Raw genomic sequence first — 21,841 nt, 5'->3', positions numbered from 1 at the left:
ACCCACACTAGTCAAACATTTTGTCCAGGGTGTACCCTGCCTTCCGCCCGATTGTAGCTGAGATAGGCGCCAGCGCCCCCCGCGACCCCGAAAGGGAATAAGCGGTAGAAAATGGATGGATAGTTAAACATCTCCTGCGGCAAGACCATTGCTGTTTTTAAGCACCAACTGGAAAAAAAACACACTAGTCAAAAACCTCCAAGTGATAAAAGGGCTTTGCGGCTTTTGATAATCCACTTCAAAAATGTCTTGTATTGTTTAATATTACAGGTGTTTTGCGCTGTTTTGTCAAAAAATTCTCTATATGACAGAAGTGATGTGCTGCTTTTGAAGACCAGCCAAAAAACCTAGTCAAAGATCTTCTATACAACAAGAGCCCTGCTATTCTTAAGGACTTTAAAAGCAAAAACACACTCGTAAAACATCCTTTATATCAGTGGTCCCCAACCTTTTTGGTTTGATTGGCAACACTAAATTGGCCCTAGTGTGTGAATGTGAGTGTGAATGTTGTCTATCTGTTTTGGCCCTGTGATGAGGTGGCGACTTGTCCAGGGTGTACCCCGCCTTCCGCCCGATTGTAGCTGAGATAGGCGCCAGCGCCCCCCGCAACCCCAAAAGGGAATAAGCGGTAGAAAATGGATGGATTGACAGGTCAACGCTTAATAATTTGTCCCGCGGCCTGGGGGTGTCCTTTTTTTTTCTTTTTCTTCTTTGTCATGAAAAAGGGACGTTTTTGTCATGAAAAAGGGAGGTTTTTGTGTTTGGTGCACTAATTGTAAGTGTATGTTGTGTTTTTTTTAATGTTGATTTAATAAAAATAAAAAAATACAACTTTTTTTTTTATTTATAAAAAATTCTTCTGCTACAGCTCGGTGGTTGGGGACCACTGCTTTATATGACAAGACGGCTGCTGTTTTTGAGTACCAACTGGAAAAAAATTAAAATTTGCAAATCCAAAAATGACAGGAGCACTTAGCCGCTTTTGAGAACCTTCTGCAATATACAGTACTTGTAAAGAGTTTGCTGAAAAAGTAGGTCCATATAATACAAGTAACTTTTCCCAAGTGTTGTCTGTTTAAAAAGAGCAACAAACGAAGCATTTTGAGGGATCACAAAAAAAAAGTCTTGTGCAATCTTTTTGAAATCTCAGGTTTTATAATCTCAGGCAAACAAAGTTCTTACAAAAATAATAAAAAGAAATGAGGCGCTATCTGGGTACAGTAGAAAGAGTTGCATGACGCCGCCCCGGGATCAGCTGGGCAGAGAGGCATTGCATAATTAGCCAAAAAACAGACATCGGCACGCGTTCAAAACAACATGTTCAAGAAAAGACGTTATGTAATCACATACAAGCCTGCCGGCAACTGGTCGAGATTAAGAAGCTTGCTGGGTTTGTTCAGAAAAGTGAGACGGAAGGCCACACGACTGACTACGGTGGAACTCTTTAGTGCTCGGGTCGAGTCAAAATGTATCAAAAAGTTGAGCCAAGTATGTATGCAGCCATCTTGCAACATCTGCATACAGTGATGAAGAACTGACGTTTCGATATAAAGCACACGTTAATTGACTTTCTTCTCGCTGGTGCCGTCTATGGCGGCCGTGTCATAGTGGCACTTCTCCACACATCGCCTTGGAAACCATCCCCTGATACGCTCACCCGCTGTTGGCCAAAATAAGGAAAGACGGTTGAGGAAAAAAAAACAGTTCTGGTGCTTAAGTCATGTTTTTTTTTTTGTTTTTTTTACAATCTCACCGCTCAGTTGCTCCTCGCTCAAAACTTTATCGCCATACATCCACCACCTGAAAGAGATGAATAAAATAGTAGAAGTGTGGGGAAAAATCGATTCGAATTTGAATCGAGATTCTCACGTTGTGCGATTCAGAATCGATTCTCGTTTAAAAAAAAATATATATTTTTTTTTCATCAATCCAACAAAACAATACACAGCAATACCATAACAATGCAATCCAATTCCAAAACCAAACCTGACCCAGCAACACTCAGAACTGCAATAAACAGAGCAATTGAGAGGACACAAACACGACACGGAACAAACCAAAAGTAGTGAAACAAAAATGAATATTATCAACAACAATATTAATATTAGTTATAATTTCAGCATAGCAGTGATTAAAAATCCCTCATTGACATTATCATTAGACATTTATAAAAAAAAGAACAATAGTGTCACAGTGGCTTACACTTGCATCGCATCTCATAAGCTTGACTGTGTCCAATATTTTCACAAAGATAAAATAAGTCATATTTTTGGTTCGTTTAATAGTCAAAACAAATTTACATTATTGCAATCAGTTGATAAAACATTGTCCTTTACAATTATAAAAGCTTTAAAAAAAAAAATCGACTACTTTGCTAGCATGTCAGCAGACTGGGGTAGATCCTGCTGAATTCCCATGTATGGAATGAATACAGAATCGTTTTGAATCGGAAAATATCGTTTTTGAATCGAGAATCGCGTTGATTCGAAAAAAATCGATTTATAATCAAATCGCGACCCCAAGAATCGATATTGAATCGAATCATGGGACACCCAAAGATTTGCAGCCCTATAAAACAGATCTCACCCCCATTTTAAAAGCTAAAAAAAAAAAAAAACTTACTTGGTGCCGCGAGTGGCCAGGATGGTATCTCCCCGTTTTAGGGGTATCCTGGGCTCCTCTGTGCAAGGGGTTCGAAAAAAGGTCTGGATCCCCTTGGTGAGGGGGCAGCAGGCTCCATTGTAGTCCTCCACGGCTTGGTACTGCACCTGCTGCCAAAGCCATACAACAAAAGTGGTTATTCTGCTCCGTTTACGTCAATATTACATCAATTGCAGCTACTGTATTTCCCCAAATAAATTAAGGCCTCCACTCCATTAAGTAACACACTTATTTGAAAGCAAATTATGAATCATGAAGGTATGACTTGGGGTGTCTCGATCCAATATCGATATCAGATATTGGTCCGATATTAGTTTGCATCTAAAATCTCCTATACAAGCAGTCCTGCAGGATGTTTACTTGTTCAACCTGTTATGTCTAAATGTCCTCCAATAAGCACACGTTTGTTTGTTTATATTACTTCAGCCAAGTCATTTACAAAAGGTAAACATTGCAGGTTACAGGCTACTGGAAGCTAGCAGCAATGCACTAGCTAAGCCCACAAGCTAGAAATTCAGAATAAGTGTCCTTACTTAAACAATATCGCAGTCAATAAAAACAAATATCAATTATTTGCATATTACTTACAGATACAAAGTCTCCAAGGCAGTGTTAGAAAGTATCCAGTAACAAACGTGTCCACATCACTTAACTTACTGCGTCATGAACCTAACTTAATGAATTATTGTGGTTAGATGGTGTCGTCAAAAAACAAAACAAAAAACAACAATTACTACTCCCCTTCAACTTAAAAGACACAATAGCTCTATTCCTGGTTAATAATAAATTGGTTAGTGTTTTCCCCATCCCTAACATCGTTATCTGTTTGATTAATATCACTCGATCAAGGTTTTTCTAACATTCCACACAACAAAATAATAAAAATATCAATAATTCTTGCGGATATCATATCAGGTCAATCATGTCATCTTGCAATATTCTAGGCTCCAATATTGGTATTTGAAGTAAGAATGTTGTATCGGGACAACCCCTACTCATGAACAATACTAAGATGCCGGAACATCTTTATTACAACTCACAAAGCCTCATGGCATCTGTAAAGCTGACCTTTAAAATCCAATAAAAAAGAGGGAAAAAGGTGTCAATGAAAGATGAAAAAAACAAAGCTGTCCGCCTCAATGACAACGATAACAGCATAGTGGAACCTCCATTAACGAACACCTCTATTTGCGACCTTTTTGGTTTACAAACGTTTACATAAGACCAAATATGCCTTTGTGTGCGAACTATATCTCGCTGTACGATCACTTCATGCCTTTATTCATTTATTTTGCATGCCACTTGAAGCCATCGGGGGCTGTCATTTTTACGGAATTACTTCCTGCACACGCATGTATGTTTGTACAGTGATTGTATATGTACAGTATTTTTATATGTATGTTTGTACAGATAAATATATATGTACAGTATGTGTATATGTATGTTTGTACAGTGAATGTATATGTACAGTATGTGTATATGTATGTTGGTACAGTGAATGTATATGTACAGTATGTGTATATGTATGTTTGTACAGTGAATGTATATGTACAGTATGTGTATATGTATGTTGGTACAGTGAATGTATATGTACAGTATGTGTATATGTATGTTTGTACAGTGAATGTATATGTACAGTATGTGTATATGTATGTTGGTACAGTGAATGTATATGTACAGTATGTGTATATGTATGTTGGTACAGTGAATGTGCATGTGAAGGTACAAACTGAGTGTGTAGGTATTTACTGTATTTGTGTATGTATGTGGGAGCGTTACCTATGTGTGCGCATATGTATGTATATATGTATGAATAATTGTGTGTATGTGAGTATATATGTATTTGTATGTACTATATATTTGACTCCCAGTATGTGCGGGAGCCAGAGTACGGCCCCAGCCACCCAGAGAGCCCAACCCAAAGCAGCAGGTGTGGCGCCCAGGGAAACAGGGATCACCGGTCCCAAGCAGCCAGGCCGGCCAGCGACAGCAACCCCCAGAGTCCGACCCACCGTGCCGCCAGGAAGAGCCAGCAGCAGGCCGTAGACAGACGCGCCCGGCAGGGGACAAGGCACAGGAGAAGCAGGGGACAGCCAGCCCCCAAGCCAGCGAGAGACCACACCCCACACGGGCAGAAAGGCGGGATGCTCCGCCCGAGGGGCCCAGCGACTCCACGCAACCGGGCGGGAAGTCCGCACCCGCCCCCACCAGCAACCGCGCCGCCACGAACCCAACCCCCACTCCCCCGGAGAATATGGCGGGGCCCGCCCCAGGACACCCCACCCAAGTCGGCCACCGCAGGACCGCCCAGCACGGGGCCACTAGAAACACCCACCCCACCTACAGGGACCCCAACGATGGAGATGGAACAACCAGCAACAGCACTGTCGAATCCTGCCCCTGAGGGAGGGGAAAAATTAAAAATAATAATAATAAAATATCAATATAAAAGTAAAATAATGATAAAAAACATCTAATACAAATAATAATAATAATTAAAAAAAAAAAAAATATATATATATATAAATAAATAAATAAAAAGAATATCACAGACACGCTAACACACAAGTATGTATTGTTTTTTTAAACTGAAATAGGGACCTTTGACGAGGTTAGAACCAATTATTCATGTTTACATTGATTCTTATGGAGAACTCTGATTTACTATGCAAACCATTTGGATTTATGAACCATGTTCAAAGAACCAATTAAGTTTATAAATCAAGTTTTTACTGTATAGTGTTTTATCCATAGGAGATTATTAAAAATACTTGATTGTTTTGAGAATATTACTTAAATTTTAAGTTGTTAATAATTGGATATAAAATATCAATATCAATCTCAGGAATTAGTTCAGTAGGAAAGTGGCATTAAAGTGTAAAAAGAACTTAAGCCCAACACCAAAGGCTTGTGAGGATGTGCAACTCTGTTGAATATTCAGAAATGCACTTTTAAAGTTGCACAAAGTTATTTTCCTTTTACACCTGTATGCTAATTAGGTTGTGTAAAAAATCCTTCCAGTGTTGGTCATTTAAGTAAACATGATTTGTTTTATGTGTTAGAATTCATAAATGATTTAACTAAGTACCAATTAGTCATCAATGCATTGTCTAATACAAATGTATTTAGAATTAAATCAATTCATCTCTATTACTTATTTGTTGGAAAAAGATACAAAAATGCCTCCCTACCTGGCATTTGCTGTAGTTAAGTAAATGGCCACTAAAAGTGTAAAGGTGTTCTACAACTTACTCTGAAGGTTTTATGCAGCATTTGTCAAGAACTTACACTTCTCACTCGTTTGTCGGCCTTTTGCTTCAGTTGCTCAATCTGTTGGAATAAAACAAGACAGGCAAGATAAGAGAATCATATTCATATATATATATACACAAAATAACAGACTAAAAATAGTTAAGTACAGTTAAGGTGTGCTGGTGACACTTGGGATGGACGGGCCACTCGATGCCGTCACCTCTCGGCGTCCCCGTCCACGTGAACACTTCCTTGAAGTTGAGCCAGCGGCTGCCGAGGTCGTATGGGAAAATGAACTCTTCTCCGGTTTGGTAGTGCTGTATTCTGTCTTTGGCCTAGTGCAGGAGATACATGATGTTTAAAGTAGCACAGGGAAAAGCACAGTCCAGTACAGTAGAGCTCCAAGAGGAACAGTGAATGGCATATTTGTGATACTTTAAACTTCACGATACGCCTCTCACATGGCACGTTTTTAATTCAGTTTGACACATTTAGAAACAATTACAGAAGCACAGTATATTGAGGGACAGCGACCTCTGCTGGCTTCATAGCGGCAGCTCTCCTTCTACCATGCGGATAGCGCTATTAAACAAACCACTTTCTATTTAAGTATTCACAATTTAAAAGCAGAGAAAAAAGAAATCTGTGAATATGCAGGCTAATGGATGCCAAACCACCGTTTGGCAAAGTTCTGCTCTAGTGAATTATTTTGGACATTCCATACGATAAACAAAATAATGTCAGGGATAATCCAGTCAGGGTAGTATGCTGCTGAATACCAATACCAATCTCATGTATGAACTGTCAATTATATTTAGGTAGGTGATGTTGCCATATTTAGCCTTGTACTCCAGTGAGAATGGTACTTCATAATGATACTAAGAATGCCAGTTTATTTGATGTAACGGAGGGGATTATTATCAGTTTAGGGAAGCGCCTCCACACTTTGGATAGACACACAATTATCTGCTTGTCAGGCAGGGGGACTAAAAATAAACACAGTGTCAGCTAAAGGGTGTTGCGATTTGTTAACAGCGATAAAATGCATTAATAGGCATTGTCGATCACATACAAACCCCGTTTCCGTTTCCATAGGAGTTGGGAAATTGTGTTAGATGTAAATATAAATGGAATACAATGATTTGCAAATCATTTTCAACCCATATTAGGTTGAATATGCTACAAAAACAACATATTTGATGTTAAAACTGATAGACATTTTTTTTTTGCAAATAATCATTAACTTTAGAATTTGATGCCAGCAACACGTGACAAAGAAGTTGGGAAAGGTGGCAATAAAAACTGATAAAGTTGAGGAATGCTCATCAAACACTTATTTGGAACATCCCACAGGTGTGCAGGCTAATTGGGAACAGGTGGGTGCCATGATTGGGTATAAAAACAGCTTCCATGAAATGCTAAGTAATTCACAAACAAGGATGGGGCGAGGGTCCACAATTTGTAAGCAAATTGTCGCACAGTTTTAGAAGTGAAGTGAAGTGAATTATATTTATATAGCACTTTTCTCAAGCGACTCAAACAACATTGCTCGACTAGCTATTGCAAGGAATTTAGGGATTTTACCATCTACGGTCCGTAAAATCATCAAAAGGTCCAGAGAATCTGGAGAAATCCCCGCACGTAAGTGATGATATTACGGACCTTTGATCCCTCAGGCGGTGCTGCATCAAAAACCGACATCAGTGTGTAAAGGATATCACCACATGGGTTCAGGAACACTTCATAAAACCACAGTCAGTAACTACAGTTGGTCGCTACATCTGTAAGTGCAAGTTAAAACTCTACTATGCAAAGCAAAAGCCATTTATCAACAACACACAGGGACACCGCCGGCTTCTCTGGGACCGAGGTCATCTAAGATGGACTGATGCAAAGTGTAAAAGTGTTCTGTGGTCTGACGACTCCACATTTCAAAATATATTTGGAAACTGTGGCTGTGGTGTCCTCCGGAACAAAGAGGAAAATAACCACCCGGATTGTTATAGGCGCAAAGTTCAAAAGCCAGCATCTGTGATGGTATGGGGGTGTATTAGTGCCCAAGGCATGGGTAACTTACACATCTGTGAAGGCACCATTAATACTGAATGGTCCATGCAGGTTTTGGAGCAACATATGTTGTCATCCAAGCAACGTTATCATGGACGGCACTGCTTATTTTAGCAAAACAATGCCAAGCCACGTGTTACAACAGCGTGGCTTCGTAGTAAAAGAGTGCGGGTACTTTCCTGGCTCGCCTGCAGTCCAGACATGTCTCCCATCAAAAATGTGTGGCGCATTATGAAGCGTAAAATACTACAACAAGACCCCGGACTGTTGAACAACTTAAGTTGTACATCAAGCAAGAATGGTAAAGAATTCCACTTTCAAAGCTTCAACAATTAGTTTCCTCAGTTCCCAAACGTTTATTGAGTGTTGTTAAAAGAAAAGGTGACGTAACACAGTGGTGAACATGCCGTTTCCCAACTACTTTGGCACGTGCTGCAGCCATTAAATTCTAAGTTAATTATTATTTGCAAAAAAAAAAAAGTTTATGAGTTTGAACATTAAATATCTTGTCTTTGTAGTGCATTCAACTGAATATGGGTTGAAAATGATTTGGAAATCATTGTATTCCGTCTATGTTTACATCTAACACAATTTCCAAACTCATATGGAAACGGGGTTTGTACTTTCTCGTGAAAATCGGTTGCCAATCAATCGGGACATGCCAGGTAGTCAATCAATAGTACAGTACATATCTATTTTTCTCTCAACACAACAACGTTTTTACCTTTTCCTCGATCCAGGACTCAATTGAGGTTTTGTTTCGGATGATGACTTTCAGCTGGAAACAACGGATGGTTGGATTAGCAAAAACAAAAACAACAGTTAAAGAAAAAGCATACCGCTTGATGTTGTTTACCTACATATTTACAGTATATACACTATAAATGCCAAAATTAACACCTCTATTCAATTAATTGTAGTCTCCGATAGTCGTAAATCACTTGCCCTGGCATTTAAAACTGTGGCTGTAGGCAACCTTCTGATATGATTGGTTATTTACCTCCACAAAATGGCAACAGTGCTCAGCATCCAGCAGCTTTATCTCGTAATGTTTGCGCTTTAAAATGTTGCTCCTCAACCGTTGGTACACTTGTACTGTTATTTTTAATCAATTATGCAGCACAGTAAATGCTGGCTCGGCAGGTTAATTCTCACAACATTAACAGCATTGGTTCTATGGCTGCTGTGTTGTGCAAATTACAATATATAACTATTATTGACTTACATGAACTATATATTAGATATTTATTCACATTTGTATATTATGTATAAAACATAATATACTTAAATGACAGCATAGCCATCTGATGTCATTGTGCACTGATGCTGTCAAAATGCCTTGTATGTCCTGTAACTCCTACATACTTCTCATATCCAGACTTTTAATTCATGCAAAAATGCCAAAATGTGGCATTTAATGCCAAAAGGAGGAAAGGGCTAAACACACCTGTATCACGAAGAGCATACCCACAGCGATGGTGGTGCCGAGCGCCAGTCCTAAGGCAAAGAGCGTTGCGGCAAAAGCGGCTACGCTGAAGGGCATGAGAGGCTGGCTCTGACGCACGGTGCTCATGTTGATCTTCACGGTGCTCCAGCCAAAGGACATCTGAGGCAACATAACCCACAACGTGGTCTCAACCTGAGGGGCGCATTTACCAAAGCACGTTAGGACGCCACCCTCACCCTCTCATAGAGCTGCGTGTACATGGTCATGATGAAGATGGCGGCAGCGTGCAAGCAGCCCAGGGGGGCCAGCAGTAGGAAGCTGGTGAAGTAGGCGTGGTTGAGGTGGCCGCAGCAGTTGTTGATCCACGGGCAGTGATGGTCCATCTTCATCACGCACCTGGAGGAGAGTGGGAGGGGGGGGGAAAGGGAGAAATCCATCATCCACAAACATAACGTAAGAGAAACAACAAATTTGAAGTCATGTTGATTTGATAGAATATACATTCAATGACAGCTAACGCTAGCTATCCAAATTACTATTATTATCTAACAACCCCGACAGTTAATGCTCGTGCATGTGTTAAGTACGTACATAATTACGTCATTAAGTAGGAGAAGCTGTGAGAGGACGGGATATATGGTACTGTGTAGAATACATTGGAAAGTTGGCGCCCTCTAGGCATCTGTGTAAATGTTACAAACAGTCCCTTTGAGTCACAGGTGTCAAACTCACGGCCCGCGACATCATTTTATCTGGCCTGCAAACACTTGAAAATGATACGTGTCAATAAAGTACTTCATATTTTTTGACTAAATGTAACTGCTTATCTTTTAAACTTTAATAGTATCCAATATTACAACAAATATTACATTATATTATCATACTTTCCAAACATGTTTTTGTCTAAATAAAAATACTTAACTTTACAGCAAACTACCCATCAAATTCATAAAAATGACAATACATGTTACATTGTTCTTTACATCATATAACTGTAAATTGAAAAAAACAACAACAAACTACTACTGTATTTTACATTAAAATTCTGTTGACTTAGCTGCCAGTTTTTGACTGTAAAATCTACAGTTATTGTTTGTTATTGGTGTATTACTGTAAATGGAAAGGCGGTACATTTGTTTTTCGGAAGAAAAACTGTCAGCTAAGTTGCCCGCATAAAAAAAGAACTTGTACTGTTTTTCCATTAACAATATAATGTTGTAAAATCCAATGTAAATTTATCACAAACATTCTGGCAAATAAGCTGCAAGCTTTTCCCGTAACTCCCCCCAAAAAACAGTGGTACTGTTTTTCCATTCATCGTAAAATGTTGTAAAAAATGAAAAAAAAAACCCCAAACGCTCTATTTTAGAATAAAATGTTGTAAATGGCCCTGCGATGAGGTGGCGACTTGTCCAGGGTGTACCCCGCCTTCCGCCCGATTGTAGCTGAGATAGGCGCCAGCGCCCCCCGCAACCCCGAAAGGGAATAAGCGGTAGAAATGGATGGATGGATGTTGTAAATGTAAAGTTTTTACAGTAAAAATTGTCAGTCTGCTGAAAACAATTATATAATTATTAATGACATCAAGTGGAAAATTCATACATTATTCGCTGGTACAAGCGGCCCTCTGATGGCAGCCATAAATGCGACGTGGCCCTCAATGAAAACGCGTTCGAAATCCCTGATTTAAATGAAGACTTTTACGGTTTTAAATTTGTAGTAAGAATGTAACAATAAATGGTAAGAATCATAACCAACAAGCTGTTCTCTCTTAGCTCAGAGTGATCGTTCTACACTCAGAGGAAAATGACCGAGATGTTTTCACGGTGTGTTTAAGGACCGTTTACAGAGTAGGACACGCTCTCCAGAAATAATAATAATAATACATTTTTGTTTGTTATGTACTTTTCATTAAAACCACTCTTAAAGTGTTACAGTACAAACCAAAATTTAAAAATGAAGTGTAGGAAACAGAAAAACACGCAAAGGAGTTTCTTTTTTTGAAAAAGCTTATTTAAAAGATTTCAGAGTGTGTATTAGTATTTTTTGAGCACATTCACTAATACCGCCATAATAATACTAACTGTAAAAACGAAATTTTCATATTGTTACATTTTTGTAACAATTTTCAACTGGAAATTGGGATGTATCATGTTATAATTGCACACATGTTCGAAATAAACTCAAACCATAAGGCATTTTTAATCTTTGGTGGTTAACATCTTGCTACACTTGTTGTCATTTTACCACGCATGTGAATAATCTCAACAAAAATATTGCATTAATCATGTAAAAACACTGATTTCCCACGCAACTTATTTTAGGCGTACATGCTCCTTAATGGTTACTGAATGTGATTGACCAGGTCAGTGCATTCGCCAGTAAAACGATGAGTGACGAGACTCCAGCTGGTGTGCTCAAATTTAGCTTAAAAAAAAACTTTGACGGGACTTTAGAGACAAGTTTTTAGCAAATATCCATCCATCCATCCATCATCTTCCGCTTATCCGAGGTCGGGTCGCGGGGGCAGCAGCCTAAGCAGGGAAGCCCAGACTTCCCTATCTCCAGCCACTTCGTCTAGCTCTTCCCGGGGGATCCCGAGGCGTTCCCAGGCCAGCCGGGAGACATAGTCTTCCCAACGTGTCCTGGGTCTTCCCCGTGGCCTCCTACCAGCTGGACGTGCCCTAAACACCTCCCTAGGGAGGCGTTCGGGTGGCATCCTGACCAGATGCCCGAACCACCTCATCTGGCTCCTCTCGATGTGAAGGAGCAGCGGCTTTACTTTGAGTTCCTCCCGGATGGCAGAGCTTCTCACCCTATCTCTAAGGGAGAGACCCGCCACACGGCGGAGGAAACTCATTTCGGCCGCTTGTACCCGTGATCTTATCCTTTCGGTCATGACCCAAAGCTCATGACCATAGGTGAGGATGGGAACGTAGATCGACCGGTAAATTGAGAGCTTTGCCTTCCGGCTCAGCTCCTTCTTCACCACAACGGATCGATACAACGTCCGCATTACTGAAGACGCCGCACCGATCCGCCTGTCGATCTCACGATCCACTCTTCCCCCACTCGTGAACAAGACTCCTAGGTACTTGAACTCCTCCACTTGGGGCAGGGTCTCCTCCCCAACCCGGAGATGGCACTCCACCCTTTTCCGGGCGAGAACCATGGACTCGGACTTGGAGGTGCTGATTCTCATTCCGGTCGCTTCACACTCGGCTGCGAACCGATCCAGTGAGAGCTGAAGATCCCGGTCAGATGAAGCCATCAGGACTACATCATCTGCAAAAAGCAGAGACCTAAACCCGTGGCCACCAAACCGGATCCCCTCAACGCCTTGGCTGCGCCTAGAAATTCTTTTAGCAAATAAATGACTTATAAAATGTTTGTTTGAGACATTCTAACACTTGTGCCAAAATATTGGTAGTCTTTTTTACACTTAATTTAAAATGATGCAAGGAAATATTGTATTTTTCGGGCTAAGAGGCGCACTTAAAATCCTTCCATTTTCTCAAAAATCGACAATGCGCCTTACAACCAGGGGAGCCTAATATATGGCATAATTCTGGTTGTGCTTACTGAGTTCGAAGCTATTTCATTTGGTACATGGAGACCATACATAAGAGATATATTATGGCAGTAAACAACACCAAAGCTTTAAATGTTCCATTGAGAATATAGAACATTACACACGGCGCTCAGTCAAAATGTTTTTACTACATCGGTAAATTATGAAGCCGCACCGCTTGATGGATTGTCGGCACATTAAACATAGAAGTATTATTATGGTGTGTGTATAAGGACTGCAAAATGGCACCTATTAGCAGACATATTACCTGGTGTTTTGTTTTGCAATATTATGCAAAACCAACATTTCTTACCTTCTGATACCTGCTGATGTGTATTTGAGATCTGCATAAGTCCTGAAAATGTGCGCTTGTCCGCAATTGTGAAGACATCAAAGTCATAAGCTTCTTCTTTTTCTCTATCTTCTTATGTGGTATTCATCTTCCGCTGTTGCCATTTCTAATATAAAGTAGCGTAAAGATCTTACTTTTATGTGTCAGTAGACTAGCTATTAAGCGATAAAAACCGTAGTGGGTTGACATAATTCACCCACGGAACTTTAGTTATTAGAGGGTTCCAGTCGGACGGTATTTCACGGGACACATTTTCGGCGTTGATGTTGCATTAGTGAGCCACGGATGCTGCTCCGTTATTGGTATAAGTAAAGTCTGAATGTCATTTAAACAGTTAGCTCCATATTTTTGACACTTCTTTCACTCCCGTCCTTGCACGCTACACCGCGACAACAAAAATGATGGGGAGAAGACGCTGTCGAAGGAGAGCCACATAAATAAGACCGCCCACAAAACGGTGCATCGTGACGTGGAGCTCAGAAAGCTACTTGAAAATGGTCTGTAAAACATAATCTATGCAACACTTTCACCAAAGAAACCACAATCACATATTATGTAGACCACAAGATAGTGTTTTAAAGTTAGAAAAAAATCATAATATGACCCCTCTAATGCGCCTTATATTACGGTGCGCCTTTTGTATGAAAAAAGACTTGAATACACCCGATCATTGGCAGTGCACCTTTTAATCCGGTGTGCCCTATGGTCCGGAAAATACTGCAGTTAAATGAAAGTCACTGCACTTAAAAAAATATTTGTTTGACAGCAGTAATGACAACTTTTAGAACATTATGATAAATAACTGTGGTTACTGCCATGATGTTTATGTGTTACACCTAAAACATTGCCCTGTTTTTTGGAATGATTGGAAACAATTTGATTCTGGAACAGACAATTTTCCATTCCAAAAACTGTTTTGCAATCAAAAACAAGCATCGTTCCGAAAGAAGTTGTGCCTACTATCGCCGCATACAATTTCTGAACTTAGCGACATTTATAAAAAAAATACAAAAAAATTTTATATTATATATATATATATATACATATATATATATATATATATATACTTGGAGTACAGTGGATCGTACCTGTTACACTTGCGGCAGTGGTGGGTTCTTGGGGCCTTGTACCCTTGGCACACTCTGCAAAACTGCAAACACTCAATGTCCTCTTGATTCTCCTGTTTTCATATGAACAAATAAGTCTGAGAAGATCTCATATGCTTGCATCCTTGCTTGTGCTTACCGGTTTCCAGCTGAGAGGGATGTATCCTGGCCCGACAAACATTGCGTTGAAGTAGTTGTAGAGGATGAGGACGGTCCAGTTGATGAGCATGATGAAATTAATGCTGCCTCCGGTGGTGTCTAGAGGCCAGTACCAGATTATGGAATCCATGACAGCAATGCTGGAGCATATGGCGATGACGGACAAGGCGATGACCGGTCCCCAGTGGCACAATCTCCAAACCTCATGGAGGTTCTCGAACGTCACAAGCTTCGAAAGGAATTTCATGATCCAACTTGCAACGAAAGAAACTGTTAATATTTTGGCTCACGGACTCTTAAAATGTGTTACTTTCTGTTATTTTGCAAAGTCAGCCGTGCCAATGGTGCACGTATTTTTCCAGCGACAATCCAGCAACAAGCCCGGTGTTCATTCAGTCGGACTTCCAGTGTCCCGTTCTTGTTTGTCCTGGGAGAGAGCAGCATCCTCAACAGGTACTTTTGGGAGGATGTTGTCCTTAAGGCACACTCAAATATCCCATCTGCAGAGAAAAAAATGACAAAAGGTTTATGAGGTGACGACTTGTCCAAGCTGTACCCTGCTTTCCGCCTGAGTGCACAGCAGGTCATTTTTTTTAATGGTCATTAACAGCTTCTTTATGTCTAAAAAAACATTTCATAAAAGCACACTATTTGTCCAGTCATGGTAATAAAATCTTGAAAATTATCAATGTAGGCCTTATTTTCAGGGACCGTTTTCCACTTGTGCCGGATAAATACAGCAAAAATAAGTTCATTAAAAATACAACTCACTATAAAACTGAATTAGTGGGAGCCCTGGGCTAGTTTCTTTGCAATGAGATCTGCAGATGGAAATCAGCCTATGGCTACAATTTCTCACATTTATATTTTATAAAATAGGGTTGAAAATGAAAAAGATGGGGGGGGGGGGAATATTTTTCTTGTTTTAGTATGTTTTTGTTTGAGGACAAACATGACACAAACCTTCCCAATTGTTAGAAAGCCCACTGTTTAATATGTTTGTGTGTTTGCTTCACTGATGAGGGTATTTTGTGAACATTGTTTTGTCCTACTAATTTCGCCGGTTCTTGAACTCACCATAGTGCGGACTGTGATGCAACAGTTTGTTTACATGTAAAATCTTCCACTCCTTCTTTGCCTCATTGTGTCCACCAAACGTTTTATGCTGTGCGTTAATGCACAAAGGTGCGCTTTGTTGATGTTATTGACTTGTTGGAGTGCTAATCAGTGCATGACTGCAAGCTAATCAATGCTAACATGCTATTTAGGCTAGCTGTATGTACATGTTACAACATTATGCCTCATTTGTAGGTACATTTTTTTTTAATTTGACAGGTATTACAATGTACAATAGAACAATCAACACATTTTCCCCCTTTTTTCCCACCCACTTCCAAGAACAGCAACCCAACCCATACCCCATACACACATAAACCCCCCTCCCCCCCAGGTCCTACATAAGTTAAAAGGTACAGTCACAAATGAAAAATAATTAGTACATCACTTTCTTCTCAACATAGGCAGATAGTAAATATACACCAGGAATAAATATAAAAAAATAAATAAAAAGAAGCTGGTTTATGAAAGGTGAACTTTCTCATGTGTCCTGTAGCGTCTTTAATTTGGCTATGTAGTCAACCATACAGCCCCAAACAAAATAAAACTTCTCAGGTGCCCCCCTAAGATTGAACTTTATTTTTTCCAGATCTAAATACATCATAAGGTCTTTAAGCCATAAGGAGGCTTTGGGGCAGAAAGGTGACTTCCACTCCAGCAAAATTCTCCTACGTGCTAATAAGGAAGCAAAGGCTATACTATCCTTAAATTTTCTCTTTATTTGGGGATCTGATACCGTCCCAAAAATAGCCATTTCTGCACATGGTGTCAGATTTAAATCCAGTGCCTTAGCAAGGTGTTTGAAAATAGTTGTCCAGTAATCAAGCAAATGGGGACAAGACCAAAACATGTGCGTCATGTTAGCAGGTGACATGTGACATCTGTTACAAGTATCCGAGATATTGGGATATATTTTGGAGAGTTTGGAATTAGTGAAATAAATACGGTGGACTACCTTAAATTGTATTAAATTAAGCCTTGAACAGGATGTACTGTTGTTAATTTGGGTTAAGGCAGAATCCCAATCTCCATCATCTATGGCTCTGCCAAGCTCTTCTTCCCAATTCCCTCTGATTTTATCAAGAGATGTTTTACCAAACTGGGAGATTAAGGTGTAGATTTTGGAAATTAGGCCTTTTTGATTTGTGGGAATATCTAAAATTGAATCAGTTAGCGAATTTGGTGGAATATTAGGGAAAGAGAGACTATTTGATTTAACAAAATTACGAACCTGAAAGTATCGAAATAGGTCAAATTTTTCACATAGTTCACTGAAACTAGCGAAAACATCACCAATATATAAGTCTTTTAGCCTGCTAAGGTTTGACTGCTTCCATAGAGAAAACGCTACATCTGTGCTAGGAGGGAGAAATAGGTGGTTATTATGAATGGGGCTATGGTTGGATAAGCCCTGCAGGCCGAAAGTATTTCTAAATTGAGACCATTTGTAGGTACATTTGAGCTCATTTAATATCCTTTACTTTTATCCTCTGTATATAATTTAGTTTTGCTTGTCTCATGAAACATTATCTGAATGTAATACTGGCTGCATTTCAGATAGTTGTGTGCCATGTTGTTCCAGACCAAAGCAAATATTACCTGGCTTCCCAAAGATTGTAATGAATGAGTAAAAAAAAAGACAGCCTTCACTTGGACACACATCTATACCTTTGGCCATTAAAAGCCAGTAATTTCCAGGAGTTATGTCATCTTCTGAGTAGCCTCTGATTAACTAATGGTTTCTAATGTTACAAAAATGTGTAAAATAAATATCAAATTTCAACATTTCTGTCAACGAAAATTTGCTTCAGCCTGCGACACAGTCATTTTGATAGTAGGCAATTTTAGCTAATATGGACACTTATGTCATGTGTCGCCTTCATTATAAGACTTATATCCGTTTTTTTATTTTTTTGCGGCTCCAGACAGATTATTAGTTTTTTGTATTTTTGATCCAATATGTCTCTTTCAACGTTTTGGGTTGCAGAGCCCTGGTCTAGTGGGACAGGCGAAAGTTAGGTCGGAGAAAATGCAGTTGTTTATAAAGTAATTAATGTTTCTCGGCGGCCCGGTAGCAAATGTGTCACGGACCGGTATTGATCCCCGCACCGGTGGTTGGTTGATTAAAACTTTTATTAGTAGATTGCACAGTTCAGTATATATTCCGTACAATTGACCACTAAATGGTAACACCCGAATACGTTTTTCAACTTGTTTAAGTCGGGGTCGACGTTAATCAATTCATGGTAATTGGGGACCACTGGTCTTATTCCATCCATTCTTTTTCAATCGCTTGTCCCTTTTGGGGTTGTGGGGGGTGCTGGAGCCTATCTCAGCTACAATCGGGGGGAAGGCGGGGTAAACCCTGGACAAGTCGCCACCTCATCGCAGGGCCAACACAGAAAGACAGACAACATTCACACTCACATTCACACACTAGGGCCAATTTTGTGTTGCCAATCAACCTATCCCCAGGTGCATGTCTTTGGAGGTGGGAGGAAGCCGGAGTACCCGGAGGGAACCCACGCAGTCACGGGGAGAACATGCAAACTCCAAACAGAAAGATCCCGAGCCTGGGATTGAACTCAGGACCTTTGTATTGTGAGGCACAAGCATTAACCCCTGCTTCACCGTGCTGCCTGGGGGGTACACTTATTAATAATGGAAATCTTTATCGGCAATTATCGCGATTAATTTTGAGTTAGCTATAAACAAACTTTGATTAATTGCGAAGAAATGTTTTAATCGTTTGACAGGTTTAATAGTAATTAAACAACAAAGAAAGCGCTACATGAACTACAAAAATATGTAACTATTAACTACAACTACAAACCCCGTTTCCATATGAGTTGGGAAATTGTGATAGATGTAAATATAAACGGAATACAATGACTTCCAAATCCTTTTCAACACATATTGAATTGAATGCACTACAAAGATAACATTCGATGATCAAACTCATAGACTTTATTTTTTTTTTGCAAATAATAATTAACTTAGAACTTTGCTGAAATAAACAGGGGCGTCCATGAAAAAGACAGCGCTTAGATGGCAGCATATGTTGTTCCAAAACCTGTATGTACCTTTCAGCATTAATGGTGCCTTCACAGATGTGAAAGTTACACATGGCTTTTGGCACTAATGCACCCCCATACCATCACAAATGCTGGCTTTTGGACTTTGTGTCGATAACAGTCTGGATTGTTTGCTTCCCCTTTGGTCCGGATGACACGATGTCGAATATTTCCAAAAACAATTTGAAATGTGTACTCGTCAGACCACAGAACACTTTTCCGCTTTGCATCAAGCCATCTCAGATGATTTCGGGCCCAGAGAAGCCGGCGGCGTTTTTGGATGTTGTTGATAAATGGCTTTCGCTTTGCATATTAGAGCTTTAACATGCACTCACAAATGTAGCGACAAACTGTATTTAGTGACAGTGTTTTCTGAAGTGTTCCTGAGCCGATGTGGTGATATCCTTTAGCGATTGATGTCGGTGTTTGATTCAGTGCCATCTGAGGGATCGAAGGTCACGGTCATTCAATGTTGGTTTCCGGCCATGCCACTTACGTGGAGTGACTTCTCCAGATTCTCTAAACCTTTTAATGATATTATGGACCGTAGATGTTGAAATCCCTAAATTTCTTGTAATTGCACTTTGAGAAACGTTGTTCTTAAACTGTTTGACTATTTGCTCACGCAGTTGAGGACAAAAGTTTGTACCTCACCCCATCCTTTCTTGTGAAAGACTGAGCATTTTTTGGGGGAAGCTGCTTTTATACCCAATCATGGCACCCACCTGTTCCCAATTAGCCTGCACACCTGTGGGATGTTCCAAATAAGTGTTTGATGAACATTCCTAAACTTTATCAGTATTTATTGCCACCTTTCCCAACTTCTTTGTCACGTGATGCTGGCATCAAATTCTGAAGTTAATGATTATTTGCAGAAAAAAAAAATGTTTATCAGTTTTTCACATCAAATATGTTGTCTTTGTAGCATATTCAACTGAATATGGGTTGAAAATGATTTGCAAATTATTGTGTTCTGTTTATATTTACATCTAACACAATTTCCCAACTCATTTGGAAACAGGGTTTGTATTACACTGTGGGCCCGAACGCCTCCCTAGGGAGGTGTTTAGGGCACGTCCAACCGGTAGGAGGCCACGGGGAAGACCCAGGACACGTTGGGAAGACTATGTCTCCCGGCTGGCCTGGGAACGCCTCGGGATCCCCCGGGAAGACCTAGACGAAGTGGCTGGGGAGAGGGAAGTCTGGGTTTCCCTGCTTAGGCTGTTGCCCCCGCGACCCGACCTCGGATAAGCGGAAGATGATGGATGGATGGATGGATGGCAATGGAATTTGGAACTTGATGCTTCTTAATATGCAAATAAATATGATTTATCCAATAAATACGTGAGCTTTCATGCAACCTTTTGGAAACCCATCCATCCATCCATTTCCTACCGCTTATTCCCTTTGGGGTCGCGCGGGGCGCTGGTGCCTATCTCAGCTACAATCGGGCGGAAGGCGGGGTACACCCTGGACAAGTCTCTACCTCATCACAGTTTTTGGAAACCTTAATATGATTTTTTTAAATCTGTAAAATGAACACGGCTGACTCAGTCTGCAGTCATTTATAAACACTCCAATCGAAATTAGCTCAATTAGCTGGACGACGGCGACAAGACAAGACAATTCGCCACATTATTTACAAAAGAAAGCGGGTTTATTAAAAAAAGAAAACGTAGCGTTTCGGTGTTAAATAGAAAAGTGTGATGTTTATTATTAATGCTCGAGCTTGGCGGGTCGGCTAGCTTATTAGCAGGCAGGTCAAAACGCGCGGACAACTGTATTAGCAGAACGTTCAACCCGAAGGGATGAACTTGCAGATGAAAAAAAAACATTTCTTGACTGAACATTTTTTTCGGAATGATAACAAAAGTCTGTCACTTTGAACAACCAACCTGGCCACTTCCTTGTTTTCCTTCCCGGTGCAGCTGTGAATTTGACGGAACCAATCTCATCTTGTATGCTGTTCTATTCCGAGCAGTATTGATGTCACACACCCTCTTGGCGAGACTTAAAAAAAAAACTGCCTTCGTTTATTAACACCAAATTAAATTATATTTAAATCGAAAATAATTGTGATATCTAATAGGTACTTTATATCTTTATATCAGCAATAATAAAACAGAAAGAACCAACTTACATAGAATAAATCAAATGTGTTATTTTTATAAACAACTGTAACATACGTGAGGTGGCGACTTGTCCAGGGTGTACGCCGTCTTCTTTCTTTCTTTCTTCCGCCCGATTGTAGCTGAGACAGGCACCAGCACCCCCCACGACCTCAAAGGGAATACGCGGTAGAAAATGGATGGATGGATAGACTGTAACATACAACATAAACATAAACATAATGTTTGTCAACATTCTTATTTTTATTATTATTATTATAATGCTCCAGGCCCAAAAAATAAATTCTACATAAATGTTGATTTATGAAAGTAAGGCCGAACATTTTCTAATTTGCTTAATGGTTTGCAATTATCAATCCAATCTTGGAGGATGTTTAAGAGTACAAAATCCCTTAAATTGATATCTTTGTTAAGAACATTTAAAGTGATTTAGATAGCCCTTTTTAAAAAATATATATATATTTATATATTTTTTTTCCATAAATGCTCTGGGAATCATATTAGTGATTCCCAGAGCCCAAAAAAAGTCTGAAGGCTATAGAGCGTTTTCCATTCGGGCTCCAGTACTCGGGAATGCCCTCTCAGTAACAGTTCGATATGCTACCTCAGTAGAAGCATTTAAGTCTCATCTTAAAACTTATTTGTATACTCTAGCCTTTAAATAGACCCCCTTTTTAGACCAGTTGATTTGCCGCTTCTTTTCTTTATCTCCTATGTTCCCCCCTCCATTGCTTTCGGTCCCCTAGGAGGGTAGGGGTTGCCCACACATATGCGGTCCTCTCCAAGGTTTCTTATAGTCATCATTGTCTACGTCCCGGTGGGGTGAGTTTTTCCTTGCCTTTATGTGGGCCCTACCGAGGATGTCGTTGTGGTTTGTGCAGCTCTTTGAGACACTTGTGATTTAGGG

At 40.0% G+C, this 21,841-nt stretch overlaps 1 protein-coding gene across 3 annotated transcripts; it reads right to left on the bottom strand.

Moving 5' to 3' along the window:
- Nucleotides 1-1,133: 1,133 nt before the first annotated feature.
- On the bottom strand, nt 1,134-20,829 carry zdhhc6 (zinc finger DHHC-type palmitoyltransferase 6). Of its 3 annotated transcripts, none has more exons than XM_061909719.1 (11): nt 20,701-20,829; nt 14,596-15,115; nt 14,439-14,530; nt 9,664-9,823; nt 9,428-9,586; nt 8,705-8,758; nt 6,081-6,248; nt 5,950-5,991; nt 2,623-2,771; nt 1,754-1,800; nt 1,134-1,660 (listed from the first exon to the last, which is right to left on the bottom strand). In XM_061909719.1, the coding sequence occupies exons 2-11, from the start codon at nt 14,860-14,862 to the stop codon at nt 1,560-1,562; spliced, it is 1,239 nt and encodes a 412-aa protein (XP_061765703.1). In that variant the 5' UTR covers nt 14,863-15,115; nt 20,701-20,829; the 3' UTR covers nt 1,134-1,559. The 3 variants fall into 3 exon arrangements, with proteins under 3 accessions (XP_061765703.1, XP_061765704.1, XP_061765705.1); XM_061909720.1 differs by having other exon boundaries at nt 2,623-2,768; XM_061909721.1 differs by lacking the exons at nt 1,134-1,660; nt 1,754-1,800; nt 2,623-2,771 and adding an exon at nt 4,977-5,061.
- Between the last annotated feature and the right edge of the window lie 1,012 nt (nt 20,830-21,841).

The sequence above is a fragment of the Nerophis ophidion genome, linkage group LG08, assembly GCF_033978795.1.
Source record: "Nerophis ophidion isolate RoL-2023_Sa linkage group LG08, RoL_Noph_v1.0, whole genome shotgun sequence".
NCBI classification, from domain to species: domain Eukaryota; kingdom Metazoa; phylum Chordata; class Actinopteri; order Syngnathiformes; family Syngnathidae; genus Nerophis; species Nerophis ophidion.
Note: the sequence above shows the minus strand (reverse complement) of the source record. Positions and strands in the feature narration are given on the sequence as shown.